Source organism: Leptonychotes weddellii, chromosome 9 (assembly GCF_054177405.1).
Source record: "Leptonychotes weddellii isolate Sample4059 chromosome 9, ASM5417740v2, whole genome shotgun sequence".
In the NCBI taxonomy this organism is placed as follows: Eukaryota; Metazoa; Chordata; class Mammalia; order Carnivora; family Phocidae; genus Leptonychotes; species Leptonychotes weddellii.
The window spans coordinates 92,921,662-92,941,923 of NC_138377.1; the positions used below are offsets into that span (position 1 = coordinate 92,921,662).

Consider the following 20,262-nt stretch of genomic DNA (forward strand, 5'->3'; position numbering starts at 1 on the left):
TTTTTTAACAAGATGGATATGTACATGTTTTTACATAACTGAAAATCTATTACCTTTTTAAAAAAGTATTTATTTGAGAGCGAGAGAAAGTGTACGCGAGAGCTGGGTGGGGGGGAGGGGACCGGGGGAGGAACAAAGGGAGAGGAACAAACAGACTCTGTACTGAGCACCTGACACAGGCTCCATTCCACAACTCTGAGGTCATGACCTAAGCCAAAACCTAGAGTTGGATGCCCAACTGACTGAGCTACCCAGGTGCCCTTATTACTTTTATTCATGACAACAACTTGACTGTAAAACTTGAGTAACAACCTTTTTTCTTCAAAATTCTGTAGATTTTTCATTCTTTTTTAACATTTAATATTGCAGAGCAGTCTGAAGTTGGTCCAAATTTTGTCCTTATAATTGGAGAATTTTGCCAGAATGTGTGCAAGTTTGGCTTTTTAAATTGATTTTGCTGAAAGAGTAGTAAGCCTTTTTAATCTGCATGCAGGATCTTTTTCAGCTCAAGATATTATTCATTTATTATGTCTTTTTTTTTTTTTTTTATTCATGAGAGACAGAGCGAGAGAGAAAGGCAGAGGGAGAAGCAGGCTCCCAAGGAGCAGGGAGCCCGATGCGGGACTCGATCCCAGGACCCTGAGATCATGACCTGAGCCGAAGGCAGACGCCCAACCATCTGAGCCACCCAGGCGCCCTCATTTATTATGTCTTAATGGGTTGCTTTCCTCCCGTTTGTTCTAGTTTCCTCAGTTTTCTTTTCAGTGTTATTAAATGGTATATATCTCTCAATTTCTCTAATTTTCTTTTTGCTGTCCTTTTTCTTCATGTTCTAGGAAAATATCTCAAGTTTTCTTGTAGTTTACTGAATCATTTCCCACAGTTTCAGTTCTGTGCTTTTTTGATTTCTGTGTGAATTTTAATAGGTAGTGCGTTTTTTGTTTCCTTCTTCCTTTTTAAAAAATGTCATATCCTCATATCCTTTTGTCTAAGTTCATATCCTTTCATTTCTGCCTGTTTTCTTCTTAATGCTATCTCTTCCTTACTGGCATACATCATTTATCCTGCTCCCTATGACAGGTCAGCCAGTATAGTAAAGTGAGAACTGTCATAAGCTCTCTGAGCACTATCATTTTTATGTACTTTATTATTCTTTCCCCCAGAGTCTCTCTTCCATCATAGTCCTGTTTTCTAGAGGAAGGTTGTATTTGTTTGTTTTGTTTTGTAGAGGAAAGTCTTTTGAAAGTTTTGTTTTTCCAAGGTTAAACAAACATAGGGTTGTTTTAATGGTTAAATTACATACTGATAGTGCAGCTTGGAAGGAAAGTGGGTGAGTCTTAAGTGAATGTGAACGTGTTATGTTCTAAGCCTTGCCACACAGTTGCAAAGATTGCAGAGGTAATAGATTATGATGTTGGAAAGAACCATGCTTTAATGATGCACTATAGTGCAGATTCAGTTGGCATTCCCTTTTCTAGAAATGCTCACTGTCCCTCATAATAGAATTATTTCTAGTACCATTTTCCACTGCCTTATTCACTGCTATATTCCCATCACCTAGCACATAGTAGGTAATAAATACAATTTTTTTTGAATGAATGAACAAAGATAATATTTACTGGAGGCCAAGTCTTCTTCAGTGGTATTGAGAATTCCAAACATTTCAACAAAAATTTCTTTAAAATTCTAGATATTTGGGGCGCCTGGGTAGCTCAGTCGGTTAAACGTCTGTCTTCAGCTCAGATCATGATCCCAGGATCCTGGGATCAAGCCCTATGTCAGGTTTCCTGCTTAGCAGGGAGTCTGCTTCTCCCTCCCGGCCCCCCACTCATGCTGTCTCTCTCTGTCTTTGTCGAATAAATAAAGTAAATCTTTAAAATAAATAAATAAAATTCTAGATATTTTCAGAGGTATCATTTCTCTGACTTCAGGGATAATGTTTCCTTTACCTTGTGGGTGGCATTTTTTCATAGTTCTACATCAACCCCCCCCCCATTTGCTCTTCCTTTTATGAAGTAAGGTCTCTGTAGACTCGATGCCAGCAATAGTTGTTCCTAATGGTACTAAGCTCTCTACTTGTGTAAAGGATGTATTTTCTTCTATATCTACAGCTAAATGGCAAATCAGTGTGCACAGCTTTCTCTCTTAAATCCCAGTTCCTAGCAAGCATTTCCTTGGGACAGCTCTGCTATCTTGGGATGATGTCTTCTCTTGTAACTGCACCCTGGTTCTTTGATACTGTCTTCAGAGAGGAGGTGAAAAAGTACAATTGGTCTTGTCTCTGTTTGCCTTTTGCTCTGTTATGAGCGTTCGTTTCTAAATGGATATAGAAAGATGGTAGACGGGAGTGAGCAAGAACAGAACTCTTTCACTTTGTCATAAAGTAATACATGGATGGTATTTGTTGGCTGCCAGGTTTTCTAGATGGTACACTCCCGAAGTCTCGAGGCAGGAGACTGGCGTGTTATAAATTGTCTCCTTCCCCTAACCCCCCTTTTTTAGCCAATCTCTGTTTCATATGGTGAGGCCTTGGTATTTATCAATACTATGCCACCAATCTTATGTAAAAATGTGAAGAATTATTTCACACTCTGCTTTTAGGGGTTTTAGTAGTGTTCAGTCAGGGTAAAATTTTTTCGTGTGTGTTTATGTGTGTGTGTCTTCATAGATATTTTAGTGGGACGTGGGAAAGGCTACACTGCATTACCCTCTTCGGACATAATTTGAAACCTTGAGTTGAATAAGGCTTACTTAACTGAAATTAAGCTGATTAATTGAGTCCTCTCTGAGGATTGTCTTTAGCTACAGTATTTGTTCTCTATCCTAATGTTATATTTTTCCTAGTTCTGCTTGTTTTTTCTCTTTCACTCTTATCCATAATAAGATTCCCCCCCCGCCAAACAGTAGAATGACAAGGCATCCTTATTGTTGGTAGGGATAGGCCCTGTTAATAGAGGGCTTTTACAGCCTTTGCAAGTCCATGTTCTGAGTCTCTGATAATTCAAGAAGAAGCAAGGAGAAAGGGGGTTTGAGTAAAGTTGTGCTAGAGCTTGAGTCTGTTATGTGCCAGGGCCTGTATTGATTGAGGGAGGATTGCCAGCTGGCAGTGATAGTAGAAATAAGTCTCTGGGGAATGGGAAACTAACTCTAGAGGATTCCTAGTTAAGACTTATACAGAATCTCCGGGCATTTGGAAATACTGTACTCTCCCCTGGGGAGATGGAGCGGGAATTAACTTTTCCCTGGTCCAATGTGACTTGGTTAGAAATACAATTGAACCTGTTTGTCTTGTCCGTTGTGATGTGATAGCCCCCTAGGAACAGTCTGTTTTGTGTGGGAGTTTATTTCAGGCTGTCTCCTTGCCTGTATTGTTTCCTTTAACAGTTCTTTAAATTTTCTTTTTCCAGCAATGATGTTGTCCACTGGGCATGTACTGACCAATGTGGCAGGTCTGAGAACATAGCTGAAGCTGAAAATAGGAAAGCTGGGGGCAAGGAAGAGCCTTGAATCTTGAGGTGGGACGTTGACTCTAAGATGTCCTTGAGCAGTGGAGCCTCCGGAGGGAAAGGAGTGGATGCAAACCCGGTTGAGACATACGACAGTGGGGATGAATGGGACATTGGAGTAGGGAATCTCATCATTGACCTGGACGCCGATCTGGAAAAGGACCAGCAGAAACTGGAAATGTCAGGCTCAAAGGAGGTGGGGATACCGGCTCCCAATGCTGTGGCCACACTACCAGACAACATCAAGTTTGTGACCCCAGTGCCAGGTCCTCAAGGGAAGGAAGGCAAATCAAAATCCAAAAGGAATAAGAGTGGCAAAGACACTAGCAAACCCACTCCAGGGACTTCCCTGTTCACTCCAAGTGAGGGGGCAGCTAGCAAGAAAGAGGTGCAGGGACGCTCAGGAGATGGTGCCAATGCAGGAAGCCTGGTTGCTGCTATTGCTCCCAAGGGCTCAGAGAAGGCGGCTAAGGCATCCCGCAGTGTAGCCGGCTCCAAAAAGGAGAAGGAGAACAGCTCATCTAAGAGCAAGAAGGAGAGAAGCGAAGGAGTGGGGACTTGTTCAGAAAAGGATCCTGGGGTCCTCCAGCCAGTTCCCCTGGGAGGACGGGGTGGTCAGTATGATGGAAGTGCAGGGGTGGATACAGGAGCTGTGGAGCCACTTGGGAGTATAGCTATTGAGCCTGGGGCAGCGCTCAATCCTTTGGGAGCTAAACCGGAGCCAGAGGAAGGGGAGAATGAGTGTCGCCCGCTAAAGAAAGTCAAGTCTGAAAAGGTAAGAGGTGGCCAGATCTGGCTGCCTACTGCCAGTCAGAACTGCCCTGGACTAACCACTAAATGCTTTGTGCACTCTGTGGGAGGCTCATTAGTTTGTGGGTAATGACCAATTATAAGGTCAGAGCAGCTGGTAATGATAATGTGGTTATGTTCCAAATTAGGGGATTCTCTATAGATTCATTAACAGCAGGCCTGGCCATTTTGGAGAATATCTATTGTTGGGGGCAGCTACTTGGTAGAATGAATTTTCTCTTAAGTCAAGTTGAGAAACTGCCACCTCGTCCTTGTCCCACCCTCAGACACTTGTTGCTGGAGACTGGCATCAACCTTTACGTGGTCCCCAGCTTGCTGGTATTTCATCTCAGAGTCATTGATAAACTTTGTAAGTTGATGATAGGCTTTCGGTTGAGTGTTGTTTTTAATGGAATAAATGGTGCTGCTGGGTTTCTGGAAGAGAAAAGGTTAAATAAGTTTCATGGTATGATATCTACCAAGTGTTCTATTGGTGGCTACCAAGGAGCAAAGGGGCAGGTAAATAAGGGAGCAAGAGGTACTGACTGTACTAAGAGGTACTTAATCATAAGGCCTTATGAGTTAGTGCTGTGGCTATGCATGTTTGGCCTTGAAAGAGATTCTTTGGCCATTAAAGGTATAGTTCTTGGCCACGTATCTACCTCAAATATTGGTAATCACAGTGTCCTGGTGGTTTAATAGCTGCCAAACCGTGTAATGATACCTTACCTTCTGCTTGAGTTGAAAGGACAGGTGCTTGCAGCCCCAGGAGGGGCTCTCGTCCTCTGGGAAGATGATCTTAGTTCATGTCTCAGGAAATAGAGCTTGCAGGGCTGGAGCAGAGTAGGTGTGAGTCTAGGGTCAGCTCAGGCTGCCTTAAACTTCAGCAGCTTACAATTTCCTGCAAAGCGGCTGGCCTGGTGATGAGCTCTTCATTGGCTCTTGATTTTTCCACTGTGTTTTGCTCACCCCGTGCTATCAGCTGATCCCAGCAGATGCAGTATAAATTGGTTTCTCTGTAATTACATCAGCTGCAACAGGGAATACCTATTTCCATATGTAAGTGTTAATAAATAGAGGCTGCATGTGTATGTTTGTGTGGTGGTGCCCTCTCCGTGCCTGGATTCCAGTGGTAGGCTGTGCTGTCTTTGCTGTAGGTATTTTGGTCTTTGCCTGCAGCACATCTGTAGCTCTTAGCAACATCTGGGCTTCCCTGGTAACAGGGCTGTGAATTTTCTTCCACTAATAACACAATGGTTCATTCCCTTTCACCAGTGGCAGCTGCCAGAGAGAAACTGCCTGTGTTTAGGTGACAGATGCTATAGTCCACCTCAGCAGCATCAAGTTCCAGCTGGCTACTGGCATGGCTCATCCTGTGCTGGCTGTGATTTACCATTTTCTCTGGGGTGCAGATGGGTAATACTGTTTTAAAGAGGCCTAGGAGTACCAGGAGTTCTTGCTTCTGTTCCAGGCCCATTAGACTGTTCCCTACATCTGGCTGCAATAAACTCTTGCCATATATCCATGTTCATAATCACTGTACTTCCTGTGCTGAAAAGTGGCCACTTTTTAAAAAAAAGATTTATTTATTTATTTGACAGAGCGTGCACGCGCATGCATGCATGCACAAGCAAGGGGAGTGGCAGGGAAAGGGAGAAGCAGGCTCACCTTGGAGCAGGGACCCCAATGCAGGGCTCTATCCCAGGACCCTGGGATCATGACCTGAGCCGAAGGCAGACGCCCAACTGACTGAGCCACTCAGGCACACTGAAAAGTGGCCACTTCTGAGAGTGGACTTCATTTTCTTTTCTGTTTAGAACTCTTGACTCATATGTCACAGTCTTGTAGGCCCAGTAGTCATCTGCAGGTGAAAGGATTAATGATGCTGAGCTTCATGCTGGATTTACGTCTAAATGTCCATGATAGTCTCCAACAGAGTAGCAAATGGAACCTGTTTTTTTTTTTTTAAAGATTTTATTTATTTATTTGACAGAGAGAGGGGCAGGGAGAGAGGGAACACAAGCAGGGGGAGCAGCAGAGGGAGAAGCAGGCTTCTCACGGAGCAGGGAGCCCGACGCGGGCTCGATCCCAGGACTCTGGGATCATGACCTGAGCTGAAGGCAGACGCTTAACGACTGAGCCACCCAGACACCACTGGAACCTGTTTTCTCTTAGAGGTCCCGTGACCAGTTGAGTGGTTGCCCTTCAGATTATAATTGGGCTGAAAGATGCAGTGTATTCAGCTAAGAAAGCACCTTGGTGCCAGGGAGGTTTGCCCCTTCATAATGTAGCTGTGGTATATAAGCCTTGTCTCCCAAGGAGACTGACAGTGGGGCAATGGAATGAGAGAGAAAAGGGAGAGAGACTGCTTCAGTTTTTGGAAGAAAGATAAAATTGCTGGGAGGTACTTTTAGAAGCAGAAAGTTGCTGTGCAGTTTGATGTTACTGTAAGCCAAAACGTGGTTTCTCAGTTCCTTTCCCTATTCCCTCAGCCCTTTTGAACAGTCTGGTTCTGGGGGTGCTTTTCCATAAAGCCTTTGATCATTGAAATAATTATTTAAATAAATGTTAGGAAGTTGCTAGGAGATGAAAACACTGCAGGGAGAGAGTGTTTCTAGAATGGGAGGAGGGGAAGACTTAAGGGAAGAGAAGGCTAGGATTCTTACAGCCGATCAGCCTTTGGGAAACAAGGACTCCAGAGTTTAGAGTATAATAGGGGCTCAGTGATGATAAGGATTATAGCTTATATGCTAAGTCTTTGAACACTTTTAAGATTTTCTCTCTTAGATATGGGCTTGCCTATGCCTTAATTGGTTTGGAATGTTCCTTCTATGTGGGGACAACCAACAGAACTAAAACAGCAAAACATGTTTTGATATAATCTGGGAATTATATACCCTGAGCTGGGAGCTATCATGAAGAAAGAAAACTCATAAAATTTGGGAAGCGTCTTGACTGATGTCTCCCCCTAACCATGTCCGCCTACCCTCCCCACCCCTCACCACCTTGGAAACAGGGAAGAAGACAAATAGAGTTTGTGGTGTAGGGTAGAATTGTCACATGTCTACCACTAGCTAATGAGGGAGATTTGAGTATTCAAATTATCCACCTCAGGACCTTCTTTCTCATCAAGGTAAGTATCTCAGGCTATGGCTGAGGGAATTTCCTATTAGCCAAGAATGTGGATTTCCCTTCATGGGATCCTGCTTAGGCTCCACCACACCTTTCTCTGGAAGGGCTCACTGTGCTGTTTCCCAGAGTTGTAGGAGAGACCAGAATGGCTCTTAGCAACTGCTGCTGCCCTGAATTGTTATTGAACACTCCTGCTCATACTTCCTGCCAGCTAAAGAGATGGGGGGGGGGGGGAATGTTGAGGAATAAACAAGACAGAGCCTTTAGGCTCCTGCCTGTTCCCTTGCCTTTGGTTTGATTGATAGATTGTTAAGTTAGGGATGGAAGGGGAGGAAGGGTTTCTGCCTGAATGTTCCAAGCTTAGAGCTTAGTGCTTGCATTGCCACTCTGACAGGCAAGAAAAAAAAAGAATTTACAAACTACAGAAGTCAGTGATGTATCTGTGCTGAGTCTGTCCCGCAGTACAGACTCTTGTCAGAATCAGGGCTTATACCAGGAATTTAAGGTGAGACTCATTTTTTTCAAATCATATAAAGTAACCAGTAGGCTCTAGTGGCTAAAGAATCTAGAGGTTTGCAACCAGAACCTCCCCTGGCCTCTTTAGGTGCTGTTTTTGATCTTGCAAGGTAGAACAGTCTGCACTCCTGTTTTGGGTCTCAGCTTCTGCTACTCTCAGACTGCTACATATATTACCACTTCCCCCCTTACTTTAGGATACAAAAAAAGAAACGAAAAAAAAAAAACACCATTAAGTGTGCTCTTTGCTCTTTCACCTTCTGATCATGCTTGCTATCATATCCTGTGTTCTAAGAGCATCTTCCTTTGCCCTTGGTTTTGTTTTCCTGCCCTAGTTTATGCCTTCCAGCTCAGTTCTCTCGTGTTAAATCCCTCATTGCCCAACCAAGGTCGGGTCTTTTTTTCCTTCTGATTCAAGGCTTTCTCTCTTAAAGCTTCCTCCTTCACTAGCTGTTCTTTCTCAGCTATTGATGGCATAGCAGTCAGCCATGCTTCCTGAAGCCAAGTGCCCTCAAGCATTTTCCTACATGGAAAAAATTAAAAAGAAATTGATATTTATGTGGGACAGAGATGCAACAGAGCCTGAGCTTAATTTATTTTTTCTTCAGTAGCTCTGTTTTCCATCTGGGTGTTGTAATTCAAGGAGGTCCCACAGAAAAATTATCTTGTCCAATCTCCTCATTTTATGGAAGGAGAAACTAAGACCAGGGAGGTCATGTGACTTGCCTAGGCTTTCACAGGTAGTCAGTAGCAAAGTCAGGCTTAGACACCAGGTTTTTGGTGACCAAGTTCTTATGGCATATTGTTCTTCTGGGGTATTTAAAAAGTCTTCAACTGTTATGAGGGATTCTTTGTTTTCCCATTCTAAAAACTACCTTAGAAACATTGGATGTAAATTCTCAGATACTCTTGAAACTGTTTTCATTGTTTTTCATACTGATTTTAACGTTGTAGATGCTTAATAAACAAAGGATCCTTGAGTTTAGATTTCCTTGGTATGATGAAGATGTTTGCAAAGAACTATTTACAGCTGGTGTTAAACCTATCCTATTATCCTGTTAAATATAAAGAGGGAAAGTTACTTTTAAACTGCTACTTTGAGCTTGGTTTTGTGTGTGTCTGTGTGTTTTCTGGAATATTGCATTCAGATTTCCATTGTAAGCGTTGAGGCATTGCCATTTCTTTGCAATTGCAGGTAAGAGAACAAACCCTATTGCTTCTTGGACATATCACTAGTAGGCAGACCTTAAATGTATTGTGGATATTAACTGTTTTATAAAGACATGATATATACTGTTGAATACCATTTATTCAGTACATTAACTGAGTGCGTTTTATTTATTTTTATTTAAAAAATTTAATTGAGATATAGTTGACAATTGAGTGCATTTTAGATTCCAGGTATTGTGCTTGGTGCTTGGTATGTACTAGTGAATAAAACAGAGAAGTTTCCTGCTCTTTGGACCTTACAGTTTACCATCTACAGTAGAGTCCCTGAAAGTGTGGCCCATAAAACCATGTGTATCACATCACCTGAGTGTCAAAATGCAGATTCTTGACCCTACGCCAGTTCTGCTAAGTAAGTTTTAGGAGTGGTGGCCCAAAAATCTGCCAGAAGTCTCTCCAGATAACTGCTATATACTTTAACATTTGAAAACCATGACAGATTTTCTTTTTAAGGTGAGAATTGGGAACCACTTCTGACATAAAACACTAGCTTTTTTTCTAAACTTAAATTTCACATCAACTTTTATCTATAACTTAGTGGTTAAGAGTATAAACTCTGGAGCCAGACTACCTGGTTTGTATCGCAGCTTTGCCACTTATTATTATTATTTTTTTAAGATTTTATTTATTTGACAGAGAGAGACACAGCAAGAGAGGGAACACAAGCAGGGGGAGTGGGAGAGGGAGAAGCAGGCTTCCCGCGGAGCAGGGAGCCCGATGTGGGGCTCGATCCCAGGACCCTGGAACCATGACCTGAGTGGAAGGCAGACGCTTAATGACTGAGCCACCCAGGCACCCCGCAGCTTTGCCACTTATTAACTGAGTGATCTTGAGCAAGTTACTTAACTGCTCTCAGTTTTTTCAACTGCGAAATGAGGAAAATAATAGTTCCTACATTGGGTTGTTAAGAGATTAAATTAGTTAATGCATATAAAACACTTTGAACAGTGTGTGGCATTCAGTAGGAAGCATTCAGTAAATATTAGAGAGAAAAACATGATTTAAGTTAAAATATGTCTCAGTCTCCCCTAGGCAATAATGGGCTGAAATATAACCACATTCCACCTATACAGGAAGCCCAGTATAAAAAGATAAACATGTTGGCTAAGATTTTGAGCACTGTGCTCAGAAGAAGATCCAAACCTGGGTTGGGAAATTTTCATGCTGGTAATGGGTTCTAAAGGTCCTGATATTTATAGTGGGGATTGGAGAAGGGGAGAGACCGAAAATTGGCTTTAAAAGATCTTGACGTAGCCTATTGAATTTCACATTTCATATAAATTGAGTTTCCTTTCTGGCCATATCCCTGATGTGGGGTTGGGTATGTTGGATAGATGTTATTGTGGGTTTGCCAGCCTGTGCAATCTCGTGTGTGCTGGAAGAGCACTAAATGCTTTTTGTTTCTACACAAGAGTGCATGGAAAATCTAAGTCCCAGTTCTTAATCTTCCTCCCCCAGTGCGAACTTGTATTTTTGCCATTTGGGTATAAGAGCTTTTACCAGCAGAGCTCATCCAGGGAGGCAGCAGGGCTTGGGCTTTCAGGCTGGAGGTGGCAGTAACATACACAGCTGAGATCCTGCCACTGCTGGCTGGCTGAGCCCTCCTCGCTGTGGTTTTCACTCTTCAAGCCATGCTTGAGTAACCCGCCTCCAGAGCTGCTGACAGGGCTGTGTTCAGAGGCCTTGGAAATTACACTGTTCATTTCCTTATCATCCCCTGACCTGCAGTGCAGAGCTTCTGGTGCAGGAACAAGGCAGAAAAAAATCCAGACGGCTCCCAGCCAGCATGTGTCAAGGGCTACAAAGAAGGAAATTGGACTTGCTCACTTCAAAACTGTGGGGTTAGGCTTTGATTTTTGGTTCCTGCCGAGAGTTATTTGTGTGTGTGCGCATGTTCTATCTCTGTATATATGTATAGAATGAGTCTGTGCATGGCAGAGCTGCAGAGGAGGAGCACCTGAAAGTAGAGAGCAGAGGGAAGATTGCTTTTCTCTTTGGTTAATTTCCCAGTTGTGCCATTGGGATGGGCCTGGAAGGATTAGCATCAGGAAGGTGCCAAGCTATATTAATATTTTAAAGTATATTTCTCTTGGTACAGTTTAGTCATGGTTGACAGCACCCACCCAAGTAAGAAGCTTCCCTGGCAGGCTGAGGAGACATTTTTAACAAATCCTATGCCTGAAGTCATTCGTCCTACATGACATTGACGTAATCAATGTTTAAGCTACTTGAGAAAGGATAGACTTTGGATCAGTCTTGCGTTAGAGGAATAGCTCTTTTGAGATGGAGGATAGTGTGACAAAAGAGAGGCAGAAGAAATTTATAGCATTTTGAGATTTTCTGTTCATAGGGCAAAATTCTGTGATATTTTTAGAACCTGTCCTCAATTTTTTTAGTATTACAAAACAATCTACCTCCTTTTTCTTTTGGCGTTTCTCTTGCCCTAGGACACCCAAAGGAAACACTTTTAGGCTAAAGAAGTAAAATGTGGATGGTGACAGGCCCTTGAGCAGAATTTTACAGTCATTCTGTTCTTAATTTTCCTCTTTTGGATTTCCACTGTTTTAATGTCACTGGTGATATTGGGGCCTTTGTGAAGTGGGAGAAAAAAAGTCTTTTAGCTTTCAGACCCTGGAGGTTTTTTTTAAGTCCTAAGTGTCTCTCTTGTTAGAAGTACTCTGTAGAGAAGTGTTTTCACATGAGAAAATGATAGCTAAGGTGAGAGGGGATTACTTCCTTTTACCTTTTTATAAAGCAGTAGTCCCTGTACCAGCAGCAGTAACATCTGGGAATGTGTTAGAAATTGAAATATCAGGGGCCATCCCAGTCCCCCAAATCAGAAACTCTGGGGTTGAGGCCCAACAATTTGTGTTTAAACATTAGCTCTTTCTAAGACATTTTTGTTTTGTTTTTTTTAAAGATTTTATTTATTTGACAGAGAGAGACATAGCGAGAGAGGGAACACAAGCAGGGGGAGTGGGAGAGAGAGAAACAGGCTTCCTGCCGAGCAGGGAGCCCGAATGTGGGGCTCGATCCCAGGACCCTGGGACCATGACCTGAGCTGAAGGCAGACACTTAACCAGGCTCCCCACATTAGCTCTTTCTTTGACCATGATACGCACCAAAGTTTGAGATCTGCTATCATAGAGCACCTTCCCCATTTATTTATTTATTTATTTATTTTTAAAGATTTTGTTTATTTGTCAGAGCGCGTGCACAAGCAGGGGGGTGTCAGGCAGAGGGAGAAGCAGGCCCCCTGGTGAGCAAGGAACCCACTGCGGGACTCAATCCCAGGACCCTGGGATCATGACCGGAGCCGAAGGCAGACGCTTAACTGAGCCACTCAGGCATCCAGCACCTTCCCCTTTTAATAATGAGGATCAAATTGGAAAAATTGGAAGGAATACCTAAGGGTTTGGGACTTTGAGAGCAGTAGAGATATTTAAAATATTTAACTTTTCTAAGCTTCTTTTCTTTTTTTTTTGAGATTTTTATTTACTTGAGAGAGAGAGCACGGGCGGGGGAGAGGGGCAGAGAGAGAAAGAGAAGCAGACCTCTGCTGAGCAGAGAGCCCGACGCGGGGCTCCATCGCAGGACCCCGGTACCATGACCAGGGCCAAAGGCAGACGCTTAACTGACTGGGCCATCCAGGCTCCCCTAAGCTTCTTTTCTTATCTGTAATATGGAAGTGAGTAATAGTACTGACCTTATTGTCAGTTTTAGATCAGATAAAGAACATTAAGCACTCAGCACAGTGCCTAGCATGTTGTAACTACTCAATAAATGTTAGCTATTGCTAATATAATGTTATTAGCTGTGAGGTGCAAGGTCATTGTGAAATTAAGATGAAAGGATATCTTTAGAGACTTTATTTATTTTATTTTTTTTTTTCTTTAGAGACTTTAAAGAGTTAAGCACCTGAAGGTTTTAGAAAAGAGTGAGTTTGAGACGCCTGGGTGGCTCAGTTGGTTAAGCGACTGCCTTCGGCTCAGGTCATGATCCTGGAGTCCCGGGATCGAGTCCCATATCGGGCTCCCTGCTTAGCAGGGAGTCTGCTTCTCCTTCTGACCCTCCCCCCTCTTGTGCTCTCTCTCTCTCTCATTCTCTCTAAAATAAAATCTTAAAAAAAAAAAAAAGAATGAGTTTATGATAGCTTACATTTTAACTCCTGGTTTCCAGGAAGGCTTGAGGAGAGAGAGATTGAGTCAGAGCATTTGGAGCCATTGAGGTCTAGAGTTATATTGTTTGATTGATTAGTTAGTTTGGAACTGTTTGTTGGACTCTTTTTGGTACAGGGCTGATCTCAGGTTGAAGAACCATGGCTCTTGGGGTGCCTGAGTGGCTCAGTTGGTTAAGCGTCTGCCTTCAGCTCAGGTCATGATTTCAGGGTTGCCCCACATCAGGCTCCCTGCTCAGCAGGGAGTCTCCTTCTCTTTCTCCCTCTGCCTCCCTTCCCACTGCTGCTCTCTCCCTCTCTCTCTCATGCTCACTCTCCTTCCTCTCTCAAATAAATAAATAAAATCATAAAAAAAATAAAAACCATGACTCTTGCTTAACTGTTTTCCATTAAAGTCAGGTTTTTTTGGTATATATTCAGGCCTTCTGAACTGTTTTTCTAAGGATTGTAATGAATGTAACATGATTGCTTTAGTTTAGAAAGTTTTTTCCCTTTTATTAATCCTTTTTTTTTAAAGATTTTATTTATTTATTTGACAGAGAGAGACAGAGTGAGAGAAGGGACACAAGCAGGGGGAGTGGGAGAGGGAGAAGCAGGCTCCCCCCTGAGCAGGGAGCCCATGTGGGGCTCCATCCCAGGACCTTGGGATCATGATCTGAGCCTAAGGCAGACCTTAACGACTGAGCCACCCAGGCGCCCCTCCCTTTTGTTAATCTTTAAGGAGTACAGACTTTAGCCTTTTGAAGGAATTAGAGCTATAATCTGAACAGTGAGGAGAAGAGTGAGGATTAAGGTACTTCTTTTTGTGAACTTGTCACTAGCTGCAGGAAATAAAAAGGCAGTTCTTAGATTTTTGGTAGTGGTCAGTTTTCAACTTGAAATATTATCCATTGGAAGAGTACAATTTGTGTGCCTGAAAAATACACTAATTGAGTATTTTTTATTTTTTTATTTAAGATTTTATTTATTTATCTGAGAAAGAGAGACACAGCAAGAGAGGGAACACAAGCAGGGGGAGTGGGAGAGGGAGAAGCAGGCTTCCCGCTGAGCAGGGAGCCCGACACGGGGCTCGATCCCAGGACCCTGGGATCATGACCTGAGCCGAAGGCAGATGCTTAATGACTGAGCCACCCAGGCGCCCCTAATTGAGTATTTTTTAATTTGAGACCGTTGGGTTCCAGCCCTACTAGCAAATACTATATTGTATTTCAATGAGCCAGACCTGGCCATTAAATTTTTTCATGGTCTTTTTTTAAATTAAGGAATAATTGACATAATATATTAGTTTCAGGTATAAAACATGATGATTCAGTATTTGTATATATTGCAAAATGATCACCACAGTAAGTTCAGTTAACATCCATAACTACATATAGTTACAAAAGTCTTTTTCTTCTGATGAGAACTTTCAAGATTTATTCTCCTAGCTACTTTCAAATATGCAATACAATATTATTAACTATGGCCACCATGCAGTACATTATTACATCCCCATGGCTTATTCATTATTACATCCCCATGGAAATTAGTACCTTTTGACCTTTTTTACCCATTTCACCCACTCCTCATCTCAGGCAATCACCGATCTATTCTCTATATCTATGAGCTTGGGTGGTTTTTTGTTTTGTTTAATTCCACATATAGGGGTGGCTCAGTCGGTTAAGTGTCCGACTTCTGGGTTCAGCTCAGGTCATGATCTCGGGGTCATGGGATTGAACCATGCATTGGGCTCTGCACTGAGTGTGGAGCCTGCTTAAGAGTGTCTCTCTCCCGGGCGCCTGGGTGGCTTAGTTGGTTAAGCGACTGCCTTCGGCTCAGGTCATGATCCCGGAGTCCTGGGATCGAGTCCCACATCGGGCTCCCTGCTCTGTGGGAGGCCTGCTTCTCCCTCTGACCCTATCCCCTCTCATGCTGTTTCTCTCTCTCTCTCTCTCAAATAAATAAATAAATAAAATCTTTAAAAAAAAAAGAGTGTCTCTCTCCCTCTCCCTCTTCCCAACACCTGCCCCCCACCCTCGCACATGCACGCACAGTTTGAGGAAACTGTTTTCCATAGTGGCTGCACCAGTTTACATTCCCACCAATATAGTGCACAAGGGCTTCTTCTGCACATCCTCATCAATACTTATTTCTTACCTTTTTAATAATAGCTATTCTAACAGGTGTGAGGTCATACCTTATTGAGGTTTTGATTTGCATTTCCCTGATGATTAGTGACATTGGACATCTTTTCATGTACCTCTTGGCCATCTGTATGTCTTCTGTTGGCCTCCATCTTTGTTAATGCGTTCTTTTCATCATAAAAAGTTTTTTATAAACTGGTTCCCAGCCCACTCAACTCAGAGTTGATATTTCCTATCAGATACATTTCTTTAGAAGTTAAGTACTTAACTCTGCACTGAATTAATCCTTAGTGAAAGGTACAGAGAGTATTGTAGAAAGGAGGTGTAAATATTCATCATACACCAAGCAAAGTAATGTGAGGTTAGAGAAATTAACATTCAAGTTGAAGAGTTTCTTAGTGTGGAGGCTTCTCAACTGGCGGTGCAGAATCATTTTGGAGCTTCTACAAAAGTAAAAGTGCCCTACTGAAGTAAAATCTTTAGAACTGGGGACTCCAAGCATGTACATATTTTTTAAAATTTTGACAGATGCTTTTCATGTACCTCTTGGTTAAAAACCGCTATCATTGTGGAAGTTGTCCTTGTTTTTTTGCCATTTCCAGATAGAGCTATGCACTACACTTTAGGTATCATCTGATTCTCAAGTTTCTCAACACGCTCAAGATTCTCCTCCAACTCTCCTTTTTCATTTCTCACTCATTGTGTGGGGGTCAGTCATTTCAGAATACAGCTCTAATGAATCTGACTTCTTGTTACCCCCTTAATTAGGAGAATTCCTGAATTTCTGATAGTTATAGTTGTTAAAGGAGGACATCCATATCAGTGTTACTGATTCAATTTTAAATTATTGTTCCAGAATTTTTAAGTCAAATCTGAGCAAGGATCTTTTTTCAAAAAATATTTTATTTATTTATTTATTTAAGAGAGCGCAAGCGAGCAGGGGGAGGGGCAGAGGGAGAAGCAGATTCCCTGCTGAGCACGGAGTTGGATGTGGGGCTCCATCTCAGTACCCCGAGACCATGACCCGTGCTGAAGGCAGATGCTTAACCGACTAAGCCACCCAGGCGCCCAAAATTTGAGCAAAATTCTTATGACTAGATATATTTGCCATATAGGCAACTTGTGATTTTTTTTTAGATTTTATTTATTTATTTGACAGAGAGAGACACAGTGAGAGAGGGAACACAAGCAGGAGGAGTGGGAGAGGAAGAAGCAGGCTTCCCGCAGAGCAGGGAGCCCAATGTGGGGCTCAATCCCAGGACCCTGGGATCATGACTTGAGCCCAAGGCAGATGCTTAACCGACTGAGCCACCCAGGCACCCCTATTGATCTATACTTTTGATGGATCTCTTTAGGTTTTGGAGTATTTCAAATATACACACCACTGAATAGGAAGAGAAAAAATGGCAAATGTGGGGAAGAAGTCATCATACAATGTGACTACACATTTATATACACCATATTAGACTAGATCTTAAATCCGTCAGTATGCAGATTCTTAAACATCTGGTGGAGAGTCTGTTTTAGATAAAATATGCCATAAGGCATTTTTCATTTTGCTTATACATACGTGCTTGAGAATGTGGAGACTTGAAATCAAACAAGCTGATTGCTTATTACAATTTCAGAAAGAGGCTGAGAAATTTTTTCATTTTTGTTTGCGTCTGGTATCTTTCCTATCCTTTCCCATCCCTAACAGGGATCAGGTTCTAAAGTCAGGGTATGAACCACTTGGTTAGAAAATACTTTTGAGGGCGCCTGGGTGGCTCAGTTGGTTAAGTGACTGCCTTCGGCTCAGGTCATGATCCTGGAGTCCCGGGATCGAGTCCCGCATTGGGCTCCCTGCTCAGCAGGGAGTCTGCTCCCTCTGACCCTCCTCCCTCTCATGCTCTCTGTCTCTCATTCTCTCTCTCTCAAATAAATAAATAAAATCTTTAAAAAAAAAAAAAAAAGAAAAGAAAATACTTTTGAAAATTACTTAGGATGTCCCCATGTTGGAGATTGACATACTGGCTTCATAAATTCAACACAAACAATTTTTTCTCCAGCATTGAAAGAAACCATTGTTTTTTCAGTTTGAGGTCTCATGTAAAATCTGGCTTGTGTTTAAGGACTGTATTGATGAAAAATATGTATTTGTAAATACTAGAGTTCCCCTGACCTTGGCTAAATACACAGTGAGAGGCACATGGGATTGGAAACCAGATAAGTGAACATACAGTTCAAGTCTCCCATCTCTGGCTCCCTACAGAGTCTGTACTCAATGAGTGGAATAACTGTGAGGCCCAAACCATTCAAATTGTTCTTTTCTTTTTATTGCCAGCAACATGTAGTTTATGTGATTATGTTAAATGTATATATCCAGTTATCTATTTAGTATACAAAGGTATTTTATGACAGAGGAAATCTTGGGGTGCAGATTTTCTCTATAGTGGAAATTTATAGATCCTTGGATTGAACTGAGCTTAATATAATTAATATTCTTTTGTAGCATTTACTTTTCAAGTCCAACTTTAATGTTCCTCACAATAACCACAAATTCTTTCTCTTTTAGGCTCCTTAGTCTTGTATATGGTAGCCTCAGGTCTTACCCTTGAGTGAAACAAGGGTCATCCTAGAGGCAAAATGAAGAACAGGGCTGTTGTCCTCTTACCAACATAAATATCCCTGAGCCTCGTGTCTCTTAGGCTTAGTGCCTTTGGTCTCTGAATTACTCTTCAGTTTCTGTCCTTTTCTGACTTTCAGCTAGAATCTAACCATACCTTTTTTTTTTTTTTTTTTAATCCCGTTGTTTTAATTCTTTTTTGTTATTTCTGAGGCTCTTAAGTTTGTTATTGGTCCGGTCTTAACCAAGTGGGATTATATTTAGTTATACAGATTTAGAGAGGTCTTTTCTTCTTCCTCCTCCCCTACTGAAAATAATTAAGCAGGAGAAGGTAACCATGTTTTATGTTCTACATGGGCATTCATTGGACTCTGGGCACAACGTTGGTTTTATCAAGAAAACCACTGTACTATTTACAATGAGGTTTTACTCATTCTTTGAAATTGCTAGTAAACTGCTTAGCTACTGCTTAGAGATGGCACTGCTGTGAATAGTATACCTTATTTGAAAGCTTGGTGCCAGTGCTATGCTTTTAGCTGTGTACTGGTGGCAGCTCTTAGAACGTTGCACCTGCCCTATAAGACAGGATGAACAGAAGTTTTCATGTTGAAGAACTAAGTAAAAATGATTCTTAAAAAAAGATTCTGGGTGTAGGCCAAGAAACATCACTGAGGAAGAAGAGAAGTATAGTTTGCTTCTCCCTAGGAAGCAGTTTGGGCAGGGCAAAACTCCGAGAAATGGACTTTCTAAGCTTACTGACTTGGGAAGCTCTGGGTTTTTGCCCCTCAGCCTTTGTGAAATGGAGCTTCTTTTCAGAAGGAGGGATAGGGATGGGACAGACTTAAAGGCTTAAAATAATGCTACTTTCCAACCCTCTAATCACTCCCTTAGAACTAAACAGGAGGTGTCCTCAGATACCTCACAGAGGCAAAGATTGACTATTACTTAGGACCCAAGTTAGATAGGATTGTCCCTAGCTTCTGCTGGATTAGTGACCTGAAGTGGCAGAGAAAAGTGTGGGAAGATAGTTGGAAAATAATACAATGACATTTTTATATCTGAAAAATTTTCAGATTTTTCATTTGTTTTTATTTCCTAGTCACATTGCATCCTCCATTTCATATCTAATAACCAAAATCAGGAGAAAAGGGCCAGGCAAATCCACTTTAATCCTTCCCATTCCCTTGTCCCCATAGAGCTTTGATACTGGTGAAAGCTTGTCCAAATGAACTGGTGACAGCCTGAGAAGTATGTTTGGAAGATAGTGGCAGCGAAGAGATAGTGGGGTTGTGTTTTGTGATGTGGGGAGTGAGTGTTTGAATATAAACTTTGATGGTTTGTTTTTACTTTTATTTATTTTTCTAAATAAAGGTTTTATTTATTTATTTTAGAGAGAGGGAGAGAGTGCTATCAGGGGGAAGAGCAGAGGGAGAGAGAGTAGGAAAGAATCTCAAGTAGACTCTGCGCTGAGTGTGGAGCCCAATGTGGGGCTCAGTCCCACAACCCTGAGATCATGAACTGAGCCAAAATCAAGAGAGGCTCAACCAACTGAGCCACCCAGGCACCCCTGTTTTTATTTCTAACAAAAACAAACTAATCGTAGTACTTTGCACTTGCTATTGATAAAACAATGGCAAATGACTGGTCTATCTTTAGAAATGGTTTTGACTAGGGATTTGAGATTAGGGTAGATTAGGAGTTGATAGCAAGTGATGGTGTCTTTGGTCTAAATAATACCTCCCAAGAAACAAGCAGTACTTTTTTTTTTTTTTAAAGATTTTATTTATTTGATAGAAAGAGAGCACAAGCAGGAGGAGTGGCAGGCAGAGGGAGAGGGAGAAGCAGGCCCCAGCTGAGCGGGGAGCCTGATTCGGGGCTTGATTCCATAACCCTGAGCCGAAAACAGATGCCTAACCAACTGAACCACCCAGGCGCCCCACAAACAGTACTTTTAAAGGAAACTTAGATTTTAGTGTGGTGCTCTTTAATAAAAATTATCTTTTTTTTTTTTTTAAGATTTTTTTCGGGGGTAAGGGCAGAGGGAAAGGGAAAGAGAGAATCTTTTTGTTTAAAAAAAAGATTTATTTATTTGAGAGAGAAAGTGCGGGGTGGGGACAGCAGCAGAGGGAGAGACTCTCAAGCAGACTCCCCACTGAGTGTGGAGCCCAATGTAGGGCTTGATCCCAC

The 20,262-nt window shown here is 42.0% G+C and overlaps 2 protein-coding genes across 4 annotated transcripts in view; both read left to right on the forward strand.

Moving 5' to 3' along the window:
- Window positions 1–20,262, forward strand: part of LOC102731775 (estrogen receptor-like) — a 464,527-nt gene that overhangs the window by 134,198 nt on the left and 310,067 nt on the right. The gene's annotated exons all lie outside the window — the stretch shown is intronic.
- ZNF609 (zinc finger protein 609) overlaps window positions 1–20,262 on the forward strand; it is a 211,597-nt gene that overhangs the window by 26,667 nt on the left and 164,668 nt on the right. For 2 of the 3 annotated variants that reach the window (XM_081829550.1, XM_081829551.1), the window contains exon 2: window positions 3,408–4,281. In XM_081829550.1, coding sequence (XP_081685676.1) covers window positions 3,535–4,281 — 747 coding nt within the window. In that variant the 5' untranslated portion in view covers window positions 3,408–3,534. The remainder of the gene's footprint in view (window positions 1–3,407; window positions 4,282–20,262) is intronic. The other variant, XM_081829552.1, reaches the window with a different exon arrangement.